At 47.7% G+C, this 17,788-nt stretch overlaps 1 protein-coding gene across 1 annotated transcript; it reads left to right on the forward strand.

Annotated features, from left to right (window-relative positions):
• Positions 1–14,073: 14,073 nt before the first annotated feature.
• Positions 14,074–15,892, forward strand: LOC120660305 (zinc finger protein WIP6-like). The gene is made up of 2 exons (XM_039938776.1): positions 14,074–14,746; positions 14,941–15,892. Exons 1-2 carry the CDS (start codon positions 14,186–14,188, stop codon positions 15,457–15,459), a joined length of 1,080 nt encoding a protein of 359 aa, XP_039794710.1. The 5' UTR covers positions 14,074–14,185; the 3' UTR covers positions 15,460–15,892.
• Positions 15,893–17,788: the final 1,896 nt, after the last annotated feature.

Genomic DNA, 17,788 nt, shown 5'->3' on the forward strand with positions numbered 1-17,788 from the left:
ATAGCGGTCCTGTTTGGTTTCCTAGAATTCTAGAAAATCAACACTTCGACCGCTAATTATAGCGTCAATCTAAGCCAGTTTACAAAACCAACTCCAGAACCCCTGCGCTCGGAACCCTGAAGAATCTAATGAGGCCTTTGACCACGTAATTAGAGGATGGTTACTGTAGTATCACTGTAGCCAATCATCGATTAATTACCATCATTAAAGTTACACCCATCTCTGAAAAGGTTTTGCAAATAAACTTCATTTAGTACTCCATACATACGATATTCCCTTTTTGGGAATCGTGTTCTAGAGTTCCCAAGTGGAACCAAACAAGGCCAATAATTCCTCTTCAAAGCAGTAATTTATTAAGGAGATCAACTGACACCTTTATCATACAACTGACTCAAGGATAAAACTTGCACAAGTGCTCGATATTCCAAGAATCGGTTACTTCATTGCCGTCAGCATCTGTAATCCTATAGGATCTTGGTCTTGTATCCTTAGAGATAATAAAAGGTACTTCCCATCTGGAACTGAGCTTGTGCAGTCCGGTTTCATCTTGGATGTGTCGTAGCACCAGATCTCCCACACTGAAAGATCTTTGCTGGACGTTACGATCATGACTGCGTCTGACTCCTTGAAGATACCTAGCCGACTGAGTCAAAGCGTTAATCCTTGCTTCTTCGACTGTATCCAGCTCAAGTTGTCGAGCTTCATCTGCTTCTCCCTCTTGATAAGCCTCGACTCTTGGAGATTTCCACATTATGTCTGCAGGTAGTATGGCTTCTGATCCATATGTGAGGAAGAAAAGAGATTGTCCAGTTGTTTTGCTGGGATGAGTTCACAGCCCCCAGACCACATGAGGTAGCTCTTGGATCCACTTGTCACCTTTCTTAGAATTGGCATCATAGATCCTCTTTTTTAGGCCGTCGAGTATCAAACCATTGATGCGTTCCACCTGACCATTGGCCCGTGGATGGGCTACCGATGCGTACTTGAGCTCAATGCAGAAATTGTCGCGGAAATCCCAAATCTGTGATGATTGTGTTGGAAACCAAACCGATGTATGATGTCGGAGATGAAATCCACTGCTCTATCTGAATTGATTTTGACAATTGGCTTGTACTCGATCCACTTGGTAAACTTGTCGACTGCCACCAATATGTGATTAAATCCTCCTGGCACTGTAGTTAGAGGTCTAATCATGTCCAGACTCCAACATGCAAATGGCCATGATGAAGGGATTGTAATCAAGTTGTGGGCTGGAACATGAGCTTGCTTGCCGAAGAATTGACATTCAGGGCATCTTCTGACGAGGTCTTCCGTATCTAATACCGCTGTTGGCCAGAAGAAGCCTGATCTGTAGGCTTTTTCAACTAGTGTTCTTGATGCAGCATGGTTGCCGTAGACTCCTTCATGGATTTCCCTTAGGATATCCTTGCCTTCCTCAAGAGTGACACACTTCATGAGGATGCCTGAGGCAGAGCGCTTGTACAGGTTGTCACTGACCAAGACGAATCCTTTTCTTCTCCGGATAATGCGGGCAGCTTGAATGCTTTTTGCCTCGAAACCTGGTGGAAGCTTGAACTCCTTAATGAAATCTATGAAGGGAATCCTCCGGTCTTCCTCAATCATCAGAACCTCCCTGACCGTGGCTGTGGCTTCCATGTCGGTAGTTGAGTGATTTTGGATTTTGACTGAAGGATGGTGCAGTTCTTGTACAAAGACTCCGGGTGGTACATTACCTCGAGTAGACCCAAGTTGCTGAATGACCAGCAAGGAATCTTTATACACAAGTAGTCGCTTGATGCCGAGGGAAACTGCCAGGCGAAGCACGTGCAAGAGTGCCTCATATTCTGCTTCATTGTCGGAGACTTCAAATAGGATCTGGATCACATACATGAGTTGTTCTCCCTTGGGAGATATGAATAAGACTCCTGCACTGCCTCCTTCAAGCTTGACTGATCCATCGAAGTACATCACCTAGTGCTCGGGAATATTAGGAGGCGCTGAAACTTGATTTTCCCACCACTCGGCTAAGAAATCGAATAGAGCTTGTGACTTGATAGCTGTTCTGGGCTTGAACTTGATTTCTAGTGCTCCCAGTTCTATTGCCCACTATGAGATCCTTCTAGTGGCATCCCGATTATGGAGTATATCCGCCAATGGGAAATCAGTAACAATTGATATGTTGTATTCGTCGAAGTAGTGACGGAGCTTCCTGGAAGTGATGAGGATTTCATAGAGAATTTTCTAAATTGAAGGATATCTGACATTTGATTCAGAAAGTACTTCACTGATGAAGTAGACTGTCCTCTGGACGCCGTAAGAATGACCTTCCTCTGGTCGTTCCACCATGATTTTTGTGCTAACTACGTGGGTAGCCGCAGCAATATAGAGGAGTAGTTCCTCTTCAGGTAGTGGAGCTGTGAGTATTGGCGGTAACTGGAGGTGCTGCTTGAGGTTCTCGAGTGCTTCTGCTACCTCAGGGGTCCACTGGAATTTGTCTTGTCGTTTTAGAAGCTTGAAGAAGGGTAAGCCTCGTTCGCCAAGTCTGGACAAGAATCTATTTAAGGCTGCCATGCAACCCGTGAGCTTCTAGACATCCTTGATTATAGTAGGAGCAACCATGGCCATGATAGCATTGATCTTATCTGGGTTGGCCTCGATTCCTCGGTGGCTGACGATGAATCCGAGTAGTTTTCCAGAGGGCACGCCAAAGACGCACTTGGTTGGGTTGAGTTTCCAGCGGAATTTGCGGAGGCTATTGAAGGTTTCCTCCAAGTCATGGATGAATTGATCTTGGCTCTTGGTCTTGACAACGACATTATTGACGTTGGCTTCAACATTGCGATGTAGCTGGTCAGCGAAGCACAACTGTATCACCCGCTGGTAGGTAGCTCCTGCGTTCTTCAACCCAAAGGACATGGTCTTGTAGGCGTATACCCCATAAGGGGTGATGAATGCCATCTTGATCTAATCCTCTTCTTTGAGGGCAATCTGGTGATAACCAGAGTAGCAGTCGAGGAAGGATAGTAGAATGCATCCTGCTGTTGAATCGATTACTTGATCTATGCGGGGTAGCCCGAAAGGATCCTTTGGGCAATGCTTGTTCAGATCAGTGTAGTCGACACACATCCTCCACTCATTATTATTTTTCTTCTGGGCAAGAACAGGGTTGGCCAGCCACTCGGGGTGATAAACTTGCTTGATGAACCTTGCTGTGAGTAGTTTTGCCAGTTCCTTCTTGATGGCTTCTCGCTTGTTTGGGGAGAAGCGTCATAGTCGCTGCTTTTTTGGCGTGGCTTTAGAGTCGACTTTTAGTACATGCTCGATCAACTCCTTGCGCACCCCTGGAATATCAGGTGGTTTCCACGCGAATACGTCTTGGTTGGCCCTAAGGAAGTTGACGAGCTTGAGTTCCTATTTGTCGCTCAGCCCTGGGCTAATGATGGCAGTTTTGGAATCACCTCCCTCTTGTAGCTGTATGGTTTTGGTGCCCATGTCCCTGGCTGGTTTAACCGAGGACTGGCTTGGCCTTTTGGAAGGCATCGAGTCCTTGTTGAGGGAAAGCTCCTTGGCGGCTGCAAGTATCTCGCTTACAGGACTTGGTACCCGAATGCTGGACGCGTGAAAAATTGCCTCCTTGTCACATTCAAAGGATTTGAGGAGATCCCCACGTAAGGAGAGGATGCCTATGTTGCCAGGCATCTTGATGAATAGGTAGACGTAATGGGGCACGACAATGAATTTGGCCAGCGCTGGTCTTCCCAAGATGGCATGATATGAGGATTCGAAGTCGGCTACTTTGAATTTGATATGCTCTGTCCAGAAGTTTTGCCCTGTACCAAAAGTGACCGGGAGGGTAATCGAGCCAATTGGTGTAGAGGAGTTTCCTGGGACAATGCCGTAGAAGGGAGATTTGCTTGGGGTGAGCAAGCTCATGAGGTTGAGGCCCATCTTCCTTAGAGTGCTTGTGAAAATCAGGTTGAGCCCACTTCCACCATCGATGAGTACTCGAGTGAGCTTAGATCCTTGAACAACTGGATCTAGTACTAGTGGGAACTTTCCTGGTTTAGAGAAGCTGGTCCATTGATCCTCCTTGGAGAAGGTAATGGTGACCTCGTTGTATTTCAAGGGTCTCTAAATTCGGGGCTCGACCGAGAGGATCTCTCATAGCAGCAGCTTCTGAACACTCTTGGAGAAGCTTGGATCTCCTCCAAAGATGGTGTTGACCACATTTTTGGGTTGTTGGAACCCATCAGGATCTTTCTTGTCATCATCATCGTCCTCCTTGTTCAGCTTTTTTCTTGGGTGCTTGTGGCAGAGGAGATTGGAGAGACTTGCGAATGAGTGTGCACTCAAACATCGAGTGGTTACTCTTTGGATGGATTGGGCACTTTTTGTTGTGAGGATCTTGTCGAATTGATCCTGAGGTTTTCCTGTCTTTTTGCCTCGCGGGCTGCAATCGATAGCCCTGATGACATTGTCTGGCTTACATTTTTGCATGGTATCCCGCTGGCTAGTGCTGCCTCCACGATCGTTGTTACGCTTCCCATTGTTGTCACTGTTGCGCATGGAAAGCGGCTGCACTCTTGTTCCTCCTCATCAGCTCAGCGCTGCATCATATCGCGTAGCTTTACCACTGTTTCTGGATGGTTTCGTTCGAAATCGCGGTATAGCGATTGTGTCGTGAGGCCGTCGTGGAAGTAGTCGATGACGTCCTCGTCGGAGACGTTGGCAATGGTTGCCCTTGTGTCAAAGTAGCGCTTGATGTACGACCTCAGGGTCTCTCCGGGGCTACCTTGAATCAATCAATGAATGAATGATTCGTAACCCCATGGGTTCGAGGACCCGTTGGTCAAAGGAAAGGGGGGGTCCAGATTCTAGGACGGAGCCATATGAGGCGAGAGTCTCATGTACGGTTCCTTTGAGAAGGGTGTGATACCACCACCTATCAGTCCTGCTTGCACATTGCGAGGGCATGGCGAGTAACCACCCGGTGGAAGCACTACTACAATTCTGGATTTTGTGAGGCACTTAAAAAATGCTTCTGAGGCGGGCACAAAAAATAAACGCCTTCGTTAATGCCCAGCATTAACAAAGGCAGTCATTTTTTATTAACAAAGGCAGTTACAATAACCGCCTCAGAAAATCAATTAACAGAGGTGGTCACATATAACCTGACCGCCTTTGTTAATCGTCGTATTTTCAGAGATGGACGTGTTATAGTAATCGCCTCAGTAAATAGTGTCAAATCCTAAATATCTCCTTCCAGCAATCAACTTTCCTCCACTCCTTCACTCTTTCTCTCCCTCTCCCTCCCGCACCTCTCTCTCTCCCCCCATCTCTCCTCTCTGCTCTCTCTTTCCCCTCTCTCTCCTTAGCGCGGTGGAACAGCGCCCTCTACCTCAACGTGGAGGGGGCGGCCACACAGGGGGCGGCCAGATCCGGCGGTGCGGGACCCGGACCCGGCTGTCCTGCGGCGGGCGGCTGCTGCGCATCGGCGTTCGGCCGTGCGACGGCCCCGGTAGTCTGCGGCGACGACGGTGGTGGGCGGCCACGGCGAGCAGCTGCTTGCAGTGCGGATCCGCCCCGGGAGGCGGGAGTGGCCGGAGCGGGCGGATCCGCGGCTGCAGCAGGCGGTGGCGGGCGTCCATGGCGGCAGGAGCGGGCAGAGCAGCGGTGGCCGGCATCCATGGCGCCCGGAGCGGCGATGGCGGGCGGATCCGCGGCCGGAGCGGTAGTGGCGGGTGTCCATGGCAGCACTGCGGGCTGCAGGCGTCCATGGCGGGCGTCGGCGCTGCGGCAAGGCGCGCTGCAGGCGGTGGGCGGCGGCACAGCAGGCGGCCGGCAGTGGCCAGTGGGCAGCGGCGCGGCAGATGGGCTCGGCGGGCCTATTGCATTTTTTTTATTTTTTTATTTGATTAACTGAGGCGTGCACAAAAACACCTTTGAAAATGTTGTATTTACACTAACTATAGCTCTGAGGCGTTTTTTTGAAAACGCCTCTGAAAATAAAAAAATGCACACCTCTGAAAATAAAAAATGTAGTAGTGAAGGACCCTTGGAAGTTGTCAATGAAGACTTTCTTGAGGTCTTCCCAGGAGTGGATAGACTCTGGCTTCAAGCTCTCGAGCCATGTGAGAGGTGCGGGCTCAAGGACCATCGGGAAGTAGAGGACTTTGGTGACGGTGTCTCCTCCTGCAACATTGATAGTAGTCGAGTACAAACGCAACCATTGAACTGGATCTTGCTTACTGTCATACTTCTGGAGATTTGCTGGTTTGAAGTCTTTGGGGTACTCCGCGTCGGCAAAGGTGCTGCTGAGGGCTGGATTGCGATAAGCATTGTCGGAGAGGCGTCCTTGACGTCTTGCGTTGATGATTTGCCTAGCATCAATTCCAGAATTGGCTATTTCCTCGTTGTTGTGACCACGGCCATGGTTTTGACCACGATTTGGCTGGTTCCTTGGAGCCTGATTGCCTACAGGTAGTTCGACCCTAGGGCGCTGGGTGCTGGCGACCTCTTGCTCTTCTTGGGCTCTCTGCTGTTGTTGACGATGGTGGCCACTCGGGGTGCAGCTAGCTTGCGGAGCTGCTGAAGCTGTAGCCTTGGAGCCCGCTCCGCGTATTGATGACAATAGATTTTGTCGCTCCAGCTGTTCGACAGCATTACAGGTGAGCTGAATTATGCGTTGTCTCTGGATTCCTTGGCATCTGCATGAGGCGGATGGTAGCTTCGGCTATCGCAACGATGGGAGTGTTGAAGATTGCATCTACTTCATTGTCGAATTTCTGGTTTAGATCATGCGGGTTGACACATGTGTGTTTAGCTGCCTGAATTCTGCGTTGGGCCCTCCGCTCGTTCTTTCTCCTGCGAGCTATTCACCTAGCCTCATCTTCATTTGGTGGAGTGTTTGTAGTCAGGTCAACTTCCGAGATCTGATTGGAGTTTCATTGGGATCATGGCGACTGAGAACGTCTTGATCTTGTTCGTTGAGGAGGGTTACATAGATGTGGCATTCCGGGGTGTAACTGTCAAGGTCCGACCCATAATCGGCTAGTTCTGTTCCCCTAGAGCCTGTCTCCCACACGGGGGGTGAGAGGAGTACCATGCTGATATGGTAGGTCATCAATGCTGGCAACTTCTCGCAAGTTATCGAGTAGTTCTGCAGATACTTGGTCACCGCCAGGCTCGGTTTGGAGTTGTGCCAAAGCATCGATGATTAGATCCAAATTGTCATGAGATGACTCATCTGAATCTGAGTATACGTCGAAAACGGGTGCTTCCCGGCTAGCGGTGATAGGGGAGTTTTTGACGTATTGGGTCTGGTCCAAGCTAGCTCTGTATGAGGAGTAGATGGAGTCAATCACCTACTGATAAGCGGATGACGAGTTGTGTAACCCAAAGGTGGGTTGAGCGCAAAGAGTTCCAATTCGAGTGGAACTCGGGTAGAGATCAATCTGAGTTCGAGGAGAACTCGAGTTGGTGTCGAGTTTCTGCTCGATCTCCTTGGCGAGATCAGGAACCAGCATATCGTCGAGATTGATTGATCCAGCGATGAAGTTGCAGCTTTCCGACGAGATCACCTCCGGCTCCATGGGTTGTTCAGGTGGCAGTCGAAGCCGCTCGAACCATCAGCGACACAAACCCACGAGCAAAAGATGAAGGTGGCGCCTTGGGCAAGCACCATGGTGTTGAAAGCTAAAGTGGCCATCGAATTCGCCGAATCCCCTACCTAGTGTGCCAGCTGTCGGTGTTTAGCCACCAAGCCTGCCCATAGATACCTTTAGTAGTAGCATTGGAGGCAAGGGATCGACTACCTCTGGAACCCGATGGTGTAAGGAACACAAGGATTTAGACAGGTTTGGGCCGTGAGGTGCGTAATACCCTACGTCATGTGTGGTTGCTTGTGTTTCCTTAGAGATTGTTATGGTTGTCTCTTGTTTGGAGGGGGTCCCTTCCCGCCCTTATATACTCTGGGGGGACAGGGTTACATGGAAAGTCCTAGCCGAGTACTGTTGAAGTCCAACTACAACCGAACCGGGTAGTTTCCTTGTACTACAGCTAGTTCTACACCTATTCGGGTAGTTACAAAAGAGGTAAGGTACATCCATGCGCTATCCCTTACTCTAGAACATTTTATGCCTATGAGCAGTCCCGTTGCCCCGGGTCTGACAGTAAGTGCAGAAATAATATGACATGAAAGGCCAATAATAAGGAAAGGCTGGCTGCAATAAGAAAAATTTAGTTGGGCAAGTTTTTTTAGCAATTGAGTATTAATCGTATTCAAGCTCATTAATTATGTGAAGATCCAAACCGCTCTTAACCATGAACACAGCTGATATATTAGTTTTAGACTCTCAGCACAGGTTGCACACTTTACCTACAATTTGTCGCCATGCTGATCAGGCAGATTACACTTGTTAGATATGATTATATGGGTACACTATGAGGCATTTATCAAAGATTCTAAATGTAGAAGAGGCACGGGGTTTCAATAACTAGGTGAGTGTACACTCTCCCAAAGGTGGTGTACCCCGTAGGCATACCCACCCTTTAGGTAGGCTGAGTACCTCTCTTAAACGGGTAGTTCCCTTTTGCGTTTTTCAATAAACTACTAACAAGCTAGAGACATCTAATTATTGGAACATATTCAGTTCTTGTGGTTGCACTATTTTCCTAGATGGTCACTCCATGTATCCATTGACACAAGATCATCTTGTAACTAACAGAGCCTAATAAAACACTACAACAAAACATGCTTGTAGAGACATTATTTTTGACTTCTTGAGGCATTTTACATTGTCTCTACATAATCATAGAGTCACTTTTCACTATGTTTTGTAGAGGTGCCACTACATCCAGTATCTCTTCAATTGAAGAGACACTTTATTAATTGTCTCTATTTTATATAAGACAACTTGTAATGACACACTATTATGCCTCTACCCTCTAGGTGAACTAAAAAAATATTAAAACACGATAATAAATGGCGGTTTGATGCTTCGAACTCAAGATCTCACACCATATTGCATAATTCTAATCTTGCTAGCCATCTCAACCTTACAACAATTGTTACACATATACTTAGTATGATTCTTATGAGTATTCAATAATGTGCCTCAATGATCTAAATAGTGTCTCAAAATATTAGAAGGAATGAGTCAACATATTCCTCTACGAGGCTAAGGTCAAAAATTAAAGTGTCTCAAACTTGCCCCTAATAATATGTATTGACATTTTATGAAATGACTTAAAAAATATCTCTACGATTTAAAATGCCTAAAATAGTGTCTTAATAAATCTAAAGTGCCACAAAAAGTGCCTTTACAATACATTATGACATATTTGTAAAGACTTATAAAGTATCTATACAAAAGTGTCTCTAAATTAGATTTGTGATGTAGTGAAGTAACACAATTTATCATATTGTCATCGTCGTAGTTACTATATATTACTCCCAAATATTGTGCACATAAAACAGTCATTTAGCCCGTTTACACACCATTTTAACACTACACCATTTCTGTTTAATCTGTTGCTTTGGCCGTTTAAACGGCCGTTTTGCCCGTTTAAACACATGTTTTGCCTGAATAATAGGCTAACACTACTACAAATCCGGCCTTTTGTCCCGGTTCCAAAGGGCCATTTGTCCCGGTTTTGGAACCGGGATTCGCCTTCCGGGACAAAAGGCTGGAGGCTTTTGTCCCGGGTGGCAGAACCGGGACTAAATGTCCTACACACTAAAAATTTTTTTGCACCCCATGGGATTCGATCCCAATACCTCTTGTCTAGCACATGGTTTCCTTGTCAACTCACCTAAGTAGTATATGTGACTCAGTATAGAATAACTTCCTTTTGAACTGTCACGTGGAGGGGCCTTTTGTCCGGGTTGGTAACATCAACCGGGACAAAATGGTCCTTTTGTCCGGGTTGGTGCCACCAACCGGGACAAAAGGGTCACCCTTTAGTCCGGGTTGGTGTTACCAACCGGGACAAAAGGCCCCTATCCCCCCGCTGGCCCGGCTAGCTGTTGGACCCAGGACAAAAGCCACATATTGTCCCGGGCCCAAAGGCAGCCGGGACAAATGGCCTGGAACAAAGGCCTGTTCTGTAGTAGTGTAAACGGCAGTTGACCGTCTGTTTACGATTTAGCGTTTAGGATAACACTGCTCCCAAATCATACAACAATGTTTTATAAGCGCATTTCAGGATAGAACTTTGACTAGTAATTGCTCTACCGGCCGGTATGCCATTTTTGTGATATGGAATCTTAACTATAAGTTATTAGTACTCTTGAATACAAAGGCAATCACACCAAATTTGTATGCAATTATTAATCTATATATTCATAGAGCAAAATACATCTTATACATTTCTAGATGGAGGGAGTAGTGGCACTTGCCTCGCTCACATGTCATCAACTCGATCCTTAGGTGATGAGGACCCTAGCTAGAAGAAAAATTCCGAATATAATTTAGCATTCATGAGCACTGCATATGTACGTAACAATTTAGTGCTGCAGTATATCTATAAATATCTTATCCCTATTAAAAAAATACATGTCACGAAGGATCAAAATGTTCTTACATTAGGCCCTGTGAATATATATGTTTATTGTTAATTTGTTTTTGGACAAACATTCTACTAGTGTTCGAAACAACACGTACTGGTCCCTCTACATTTCGTACTCTCTACGCACACCGACGTACCTACCTTTAGGAATTAGGATGCAAGAGTTATCGTATGTGCAGACCAGTCGTCTGTGCCATCACAGCCGGTGCCACCATCACCACCAGACACGGAACGGCGACACCCTCGTCAAGCAGGGGACCTTGTTGCCTACACACACGTCCCACAAAAAGAAGCGCAAAGCAAGCAGATGCTGCCCAGGCCAACAGCCCAACATCGATCCCTCTCTTCATCTGGTACAGTGGTAGTGCGTGATCGATACACAGATACACACACATACGGACATGCATGCACAGTGCCTGTACCCTATCGGTTTTGTCCAGTTGTGTAACTGTAGTTCCTCTGCCTCTGGTCTCTGATGCATGGATGGATCACAGCCACAGCGTGCATGCAGCAGGGCCGGGACACGCTAGCTAGCTTCAAGGACGGCGAAGCTCGCTCGCCTGCAACGGGACAAGCGCTAGCTGCCCGGTGGAGAGTTCTCAAGGGAGGAGAGCAACAGGAGCAAGCCGACAAGCAGTGTTGCTGCCGGCCCTGCATGGCTTGACTACTGTAGGAGGCGATGTGAACAGGGAATGTGTATGTGTGCCTTGGAATTTATTGGCCGGCCGGCCTGGCTGTGGCTGCAGGTTTCGGGTTAGTAGGTGACCGGATCGATGACGTGCTGATGAGAGCGAGGATGCATGCAAGCATGCATTCAGCATTATTTCAGCGTGTGAAAGTAAAGCCGACAGATTAGTTTGCACGTACTGCTGGTTAAACCTAGGTACACTGGTTAAGTCTGCACTTGCACATGCACCGTACCACAGATTATTAGTTTTTTAATTAAAAGGAAATAATCCACGAATGTTCTAGCTATAGACCTTGTCGGAGACATTGCCACAAATGTGGATGGAGGTGAAAAATATATGCAGCATCATTTACGAAGACATTGCTACTACCTTCTCTTCCTCCTCGTGTTAAGTCAGCCGCCGAGCCATTAGCATCACTGAACACTCATATATAAAACATGCATGAGAGATAAGCAGCCAGAAAAAGAGAGACCATGGCATCTTCTTAGGTCCACAGCTAGTCCTAGCATCACCCAGCGAGCACACACTACAAAACATATGTTATATATACTATAGTGTTATTTGGAATTACCTTATGGATCAGTAGATTCATTTTCCTATTTTTGCATTTTGCTTGCTGTCGGGAATCGTCTAAATTGCATGTACGTGAAATATATTATCGTCATCAACAAGAGAAAAATCTACACATAGAAGCAGAACAATAGCCATGGCCCATTGGCCATTGAAATGTAAATATTGTTCAGAACACTACAAGAATCGGTGATGGCCTTTGGTACCGGTTCTTTCAACCGGTACTAGCCATCCGGGACCAAAGGCTCTAGCCATTAGAGGTGGCTAGGATTCGAACCCATGACCTCTTGTCTCGCGTGAATCTCCTTTACCACCTCATCTACAACGCAGTTGTGACTGAGGGGAAGATATTTTCCTTTTGAAGTAACCTGTGAAGCATTTTAAGTACCGGGTGGTAGACACCACCCGGTACCAAAGGCTAGACATAGGTACCGGGGTACTAATGTTGAAGGATCCATTAGTACCGGGTGGTAACACCACCCAGTACCAATGTCTAGCCTTTGGTACCGGGTGGTGTTACACCCGGTACTAAAGGATCTCTGGATCTTTCCATGCACCTCAAAAGAAGCTTTGGTACCGGGTCATTTTGGTTTTGGTACCTTTGAGGTGGACTGATGGCCTCTTTTCTAGTAGTGGAAACTGTACGGTAATACTATATATCTCTCATTTTCGGAGTTACTTTAATGTGTTGTGAACTCGGGGGCTGACATTTTTTTGCATGAAAAAACTCAGGGCCGCTGACCTTTGATCAGCCTACATCGATCATCATTCTTGCTTCGGACTTATTGAGAGAGAAGCAAAGCAATGCCGCCGTTCAGTACATAGAAGGGAATGCCGCCGCACGTAGCATGGTAATTTCCGCGAGTACTGGCAAACACACACACACACAGAGAGAGAGACCAACGGTGGGAGGGGAGGGGAGGGGAGGGGAGGGGGAGGGGGAGGGGGAGGGAATGCACCCAGAAATACAAAAGGGGAGGAGGTGAAACATGCATGGAGAAAGAAAAGCATCTGCGTGCCGAGCGGTGATGCGCGACTGTGCCGTACGCCCTCGGAATCCGCGCGCGCGTGGGCCCCGTCTGGGCACTCGAGAGTGAGGGGTGGGGGGCAGGGGCCCCACGCAGGTGGTCCCAAGCATGCATGCATGTGGTGCCCGCCCTAGCGTGTGTATGTGCCGGGGCGTTGTCCCCTCCTGCCCTAATGCCTCCAACGCCTGCCTCTGCAAAACAACCGCTACCACCGGCACAACCTCCAACCGCTACCTAGTGTCAAACACACACAAATATATGGCTAAAAGTCTCATAAGCAAGCATCATGCATACCTCCTTTTTAGTATCACGTAACACGACTGTTGCGTTGTACTATACAGCAATCATTGGAACTAACTATATAACCAGGTTAGACGCCATTCTACTGTTGAATTAGACTTTGTTTGTTGCACGGGCCGCCCCCGGCCAATCACTAACCCAATGTTCCCTCGGCCAATGTGTGTCATCCATCCATATATTTTTACAACATTGTTCTCGTAGCATTATATTTTTAGAACATTATCTTATTAGCATTATTATCAAGTTGCAGCTCTCTAACCAGAGACATAAAAGGCTCTAATAATTATATTAGGGTAGTGAGGCAAATTAGTATGGCTCAGTACGTGTGTTGTAAATGATGCAACAATGAACAATGCAGGCTAATTACATGTTACCATGCATACCTAGACCCCGAGACTTTCCATTTTCTGAAGATGAGCAATTGCAGGTACATGATGTGTGCAGTTGGGATGGAGAAGTTGGGGGTTGGAGAAATATGTACTACCATCTATCCTACATCTAATTATATTAATAAAAGCTCAATTATTTCAAAACATGCATTGCATAATAAGCATAATTTATATAAGCCAACAGCTAATTGGCAATGATCCTATAACTAAATACTATCGTTGCAACCTGTACCACACCCTATGTAAAAAGACTTCGCGGTCTTTCATGTGATATAAGCAAAAATTAAACTTAATTCTAACCCCATGTATAAGTATCAGCATAAAGTTGCAGAGCTAACCCTACATGTATGGGTAGGGTATGTGCGTCGTACCTATGTCGTTGCACGTGCAAGCCCCCCGTACATCACCCCACTACACTACCAATCATTCACAATACCTCCCCTCTCTCTCTCTCCTCTTCGATCACTAGCTAGCAGCTATATAAAGCACCATAGCAGACCACCAATCACACCACACACACCAGGTGCGCAGAGAGCAAAGCTAGCCCTCTCTTCCTCCAGCACTTTGTTGCTCCCCTCCCTTCCCCTCAAGCTGCTAAGCCTCCACTGAATCCTTGGTGGTTACCTAGCTACTAGTAGTCATGCACAGCTACAGAGCCATGCACCCGTACACCCACCACCCCTACCAGCACCACGCCGCCGTTCCCCAGGGCGGCAAGCAGCAGCACAGCGGCGGCAACGACGACGACGACCAGTCCATGCTCCTCCTCTCCCTCTGGCCCCCCGGCCACCACCACGCCTCCTCGGCGTGCTCGTCCTCCCCCTCCATCACCTCCACCGCCACCTCCATGTCCATGGCCGCCGCTTCCTACCCTTGGCTCGGCCACCACCAGAGCCATTACGGCAACGGCAGCTGCGGCGGAGGGGGCAGCAGCAGCAGCAGCCACAGCAGCTTCCTGTTCCACGAGCAGCCGGCGGAGCCCGACGTGAGCATCTCTCTCTCCATCGCCCCGCCGTGCGCCGGCGCGGGCTTCGCCGCGCCGGCGGTGCCGTCGACGGTGACGACGACCGTGGCTCCCGGCGGTAGCAGTCAGGTGCCCAGCCAGTACTGGATCCCCTCCGCCGCCGAGATCCTCGTCGGCTCCACGCAGTTCTCCTGCGCCGTCTGCAACAAGACCTTCAACCGCTTCAACAACATGCAGGTAATATATATGTAGCTATTATTTGTATATATGTACATATATATACATCTATGCAGCACACACACACACACACACACACACACACACACACACACACACACACACACACACACACACACACACACACACACACACACACACACACACACACACACACACACACATACTAACAAGCAAGCAACCGATGCAAGCAGATGCACATGTGGGGACACGGTTCGCAGTACCGCAAGGGTTCCGAGTCCCTGCGCGGCGCGATCACGGTGGGCACGGCGCCGCCGGCGTCGCTGATGCGGCTGCCGTGCTACTGCTGCGCCGAGGGCTGCCGGAACAACATCGAGCACCCGCGGGCGCGGCCGCTCAAGGACTTCCGCACCCTGCAGACGCACTACCGCCGGAAGCACGGCGCGCGGCCGTACGCGTGCCGGCGCTGCGGCAAGCGGTTCGCCGTGCGCGGCGACTGGCGCACGCACGAGAAGAACTGCGGCAAGCTCTGGTTCTGCGTGTGCGGCTCCGACTTCAAGCACAAGCGCTCGCTCAAGGACCACGTGCGCTCCTTCGGCGGCGGGCACGCGCCGCACATCGTCGAGACGTCCGTCGCCGCCGAGGACGACGAGGAGGACGACGACGACCACGACGACCTGATGCTGCACATGGTGGACGACAACGGCAGCGGCGCCGCGGGCGCCGACCCCACCGACATGGTCGTCGTCTAGCCAGCTAGCTTCCTTATTCTTCCACCGTAGTATCCTACTCCTATCCTACCTTTTAGTTGCAAGCTAAGCAAGCAGTATGATTTCTTGATGCATGAGTCGTCTAACGAACGTCAAGGAGGCATTGCGTGGTGTCTGCAATTTTTTGCATGGCAACAAATGCATTAGTGCCCTAGATAGCTACTACTAGAGTCGATCTTTCAAGTTTGAAGTTGATGAGTAGTAGGTAATAATCACATGTGTCAAGCAATGCAAGGTGTGTAGTGTTACAGCTAGCTAGAAGACAACCTCGGCACCGTACGGCCGGGTCAGGTGCTGATCGAGTTTAGAGAGTTTGTGTACGCCTACGCACGGTGCCGTGTCATTGTCATTTCTTGTACCTGTCGTACGTGTGGTCTTTATCTGTGTCCAAAGTAGTTCTACCACTGTTCCATTCCATGGTGTCTCGTGCAGTGCATCTATCGTCGTCAAGAGTAAAAAAGGGCTGGAGAGAGAGTGACAGTCCTCTCTCTCAGTCTCTCTGCGTGAGCAGCAGTGTCTGTACATGTCTGGCCACTCCTCGTGACTTACTGTTGCAAGCAGCTAGCCATCTTTCGCCGCTGGGTTTATTTTGCCGCGTGCACGCATGCTATCAGCAGGGAGCAAGAGGCGCCTGCTGCTGCGTGCGATAGCCACCCTCAGCTTGCTTATTGGCTTGCGCGTTGTTACCACAAGGATGCCTCGTCAACCTCTCGGATGCTTCTCTTTTGTGCTTTCCCTCGGCGGCGACTAGTCATGTCGCCCGGAGCGATCAGGCAGGCATTCAGGCCTCTGCCCCATGCATCGTCGTCGTCGTCTCCCATCTTTTACTTCATGGCTGTGGCTGCATGGCTAGATCATCAGCTCGATCGATCGCAGCTAGCTGGCAGCCTTTCTCCTGCGTGTCTTTTCATCTACATGTGTAGTAAAAACCAAAACTACGTGCTCATCGGCGAGTGTATGCATGTGGTAAAAAGGAATCATGCGTCTCTCTCTCTCTCTCTCTCTCTCTCTCTCTCTCTCTCAGCGAGAGCAACTTGCTTTTGATCTCTTTGTGTCAGCTGCCAAGGTATACAGACACTCAACTTTACGATCCACAGGGATACATCAGATAAAGCCGGACGACGGTACCTATAGGCTATAGCTATTAGCTAGTACGTCTACAAAGCTAGCTACAACACGTAAAACAGCAGGGATGCAAATGATAAAATTAAATGTGATGAGTAGAGTGAAGGTCCAGTTTTTGTCACGTCTGGACCTAGCGATTAACTGTTCTAAGCTTCGTCAGTTTGATCATTCAGGACTGAATTCAATCAGATTTTCGTCTAGAACTGAAACACATTTTAGAGGCTCCGAAACACAATATTGCTCTCAAGCTAGTAGTCAAGGTCGTTCCTGAAACTTTCTTCAAAGTGGGAAAGTTTAAGTGTGTATCATCCATCAAAAGCTCACAAATAACTTTATTGATTAGCACCTTTATAAAGTATGTTGATGAACAACCAAATTCTGTATTATAACAAAAGTAATTGTATGATTTCGCCATGAAACACCTCGTATTATCAAGAGGGTGGTGATGGTTTTAAGGTTTTACATTAACCAATATGAAATGGCAACTCAAGCAATAAGGTTAGGTTCAAAAGACCTAGCTAACTCGGACAATGTGGACCGAGGATGTTTGCCCAACAAACCAAATCCAGGTGCTTAATTCATTTTTGGGTCTGAATGTCTGATCCTGGGTATTTGCTGCGGTCATATAAAACATTCTAGTCATGCCTGCAAAATGTGTAAGATATACATATATATTACAAATATTCAGAAATCAAATTTGTTATGATACGTACAGGAATAACAGGTAGCACAATGTGTTAGGAGTTATTACTGCATCTTTGAGTTATGTTCAACGATATGTTAAAGATTTTTTTTGTCCACAAAAGCGTGCTTTAAAGGCTCATAAATAAAAGATTTATTCCTCTGATCACAAATATGAGTCAATCTAGGTTCGTCCTAAGTTCATTTTTTTTTACCATGACTAGCAAAACGAATGGGATTTCATCATATATTACTACTCTTTCATTTATGCATGATAGCATTTTTTTTCATATCGTACTAGTGTGAACATATATTAATTGTCCATTGTTGAGTACATATATGTAAAAATAAGGAGTACATCACATAAACTTTTTATGTATATATCCACATATTGACCACCAGTACTGCATGCACATGTAGGATCTAGCCTGCCGGTGTGGTACATTCAGTTCATCACATATTTTTTCTTATTGTACAAGTGTGAACGTGCATGGTATTTATGCAA

Source organism: Panicum virgatum, chromosome 2N, assembly GCF_016808335.1.
Source record: "Panicum virgatum strain AP13 chromosome 2N, P.virgatum_v5, whole genome shotgun sequence".
In the NCBI taxonomy this organism is placed as follows: domain Eukaryota; kingdom Viridiplantae; phylum Streptophyta; class Magnoliopsida; order Poales; family Poaceae; genus Panicum; species Panicum virgatum.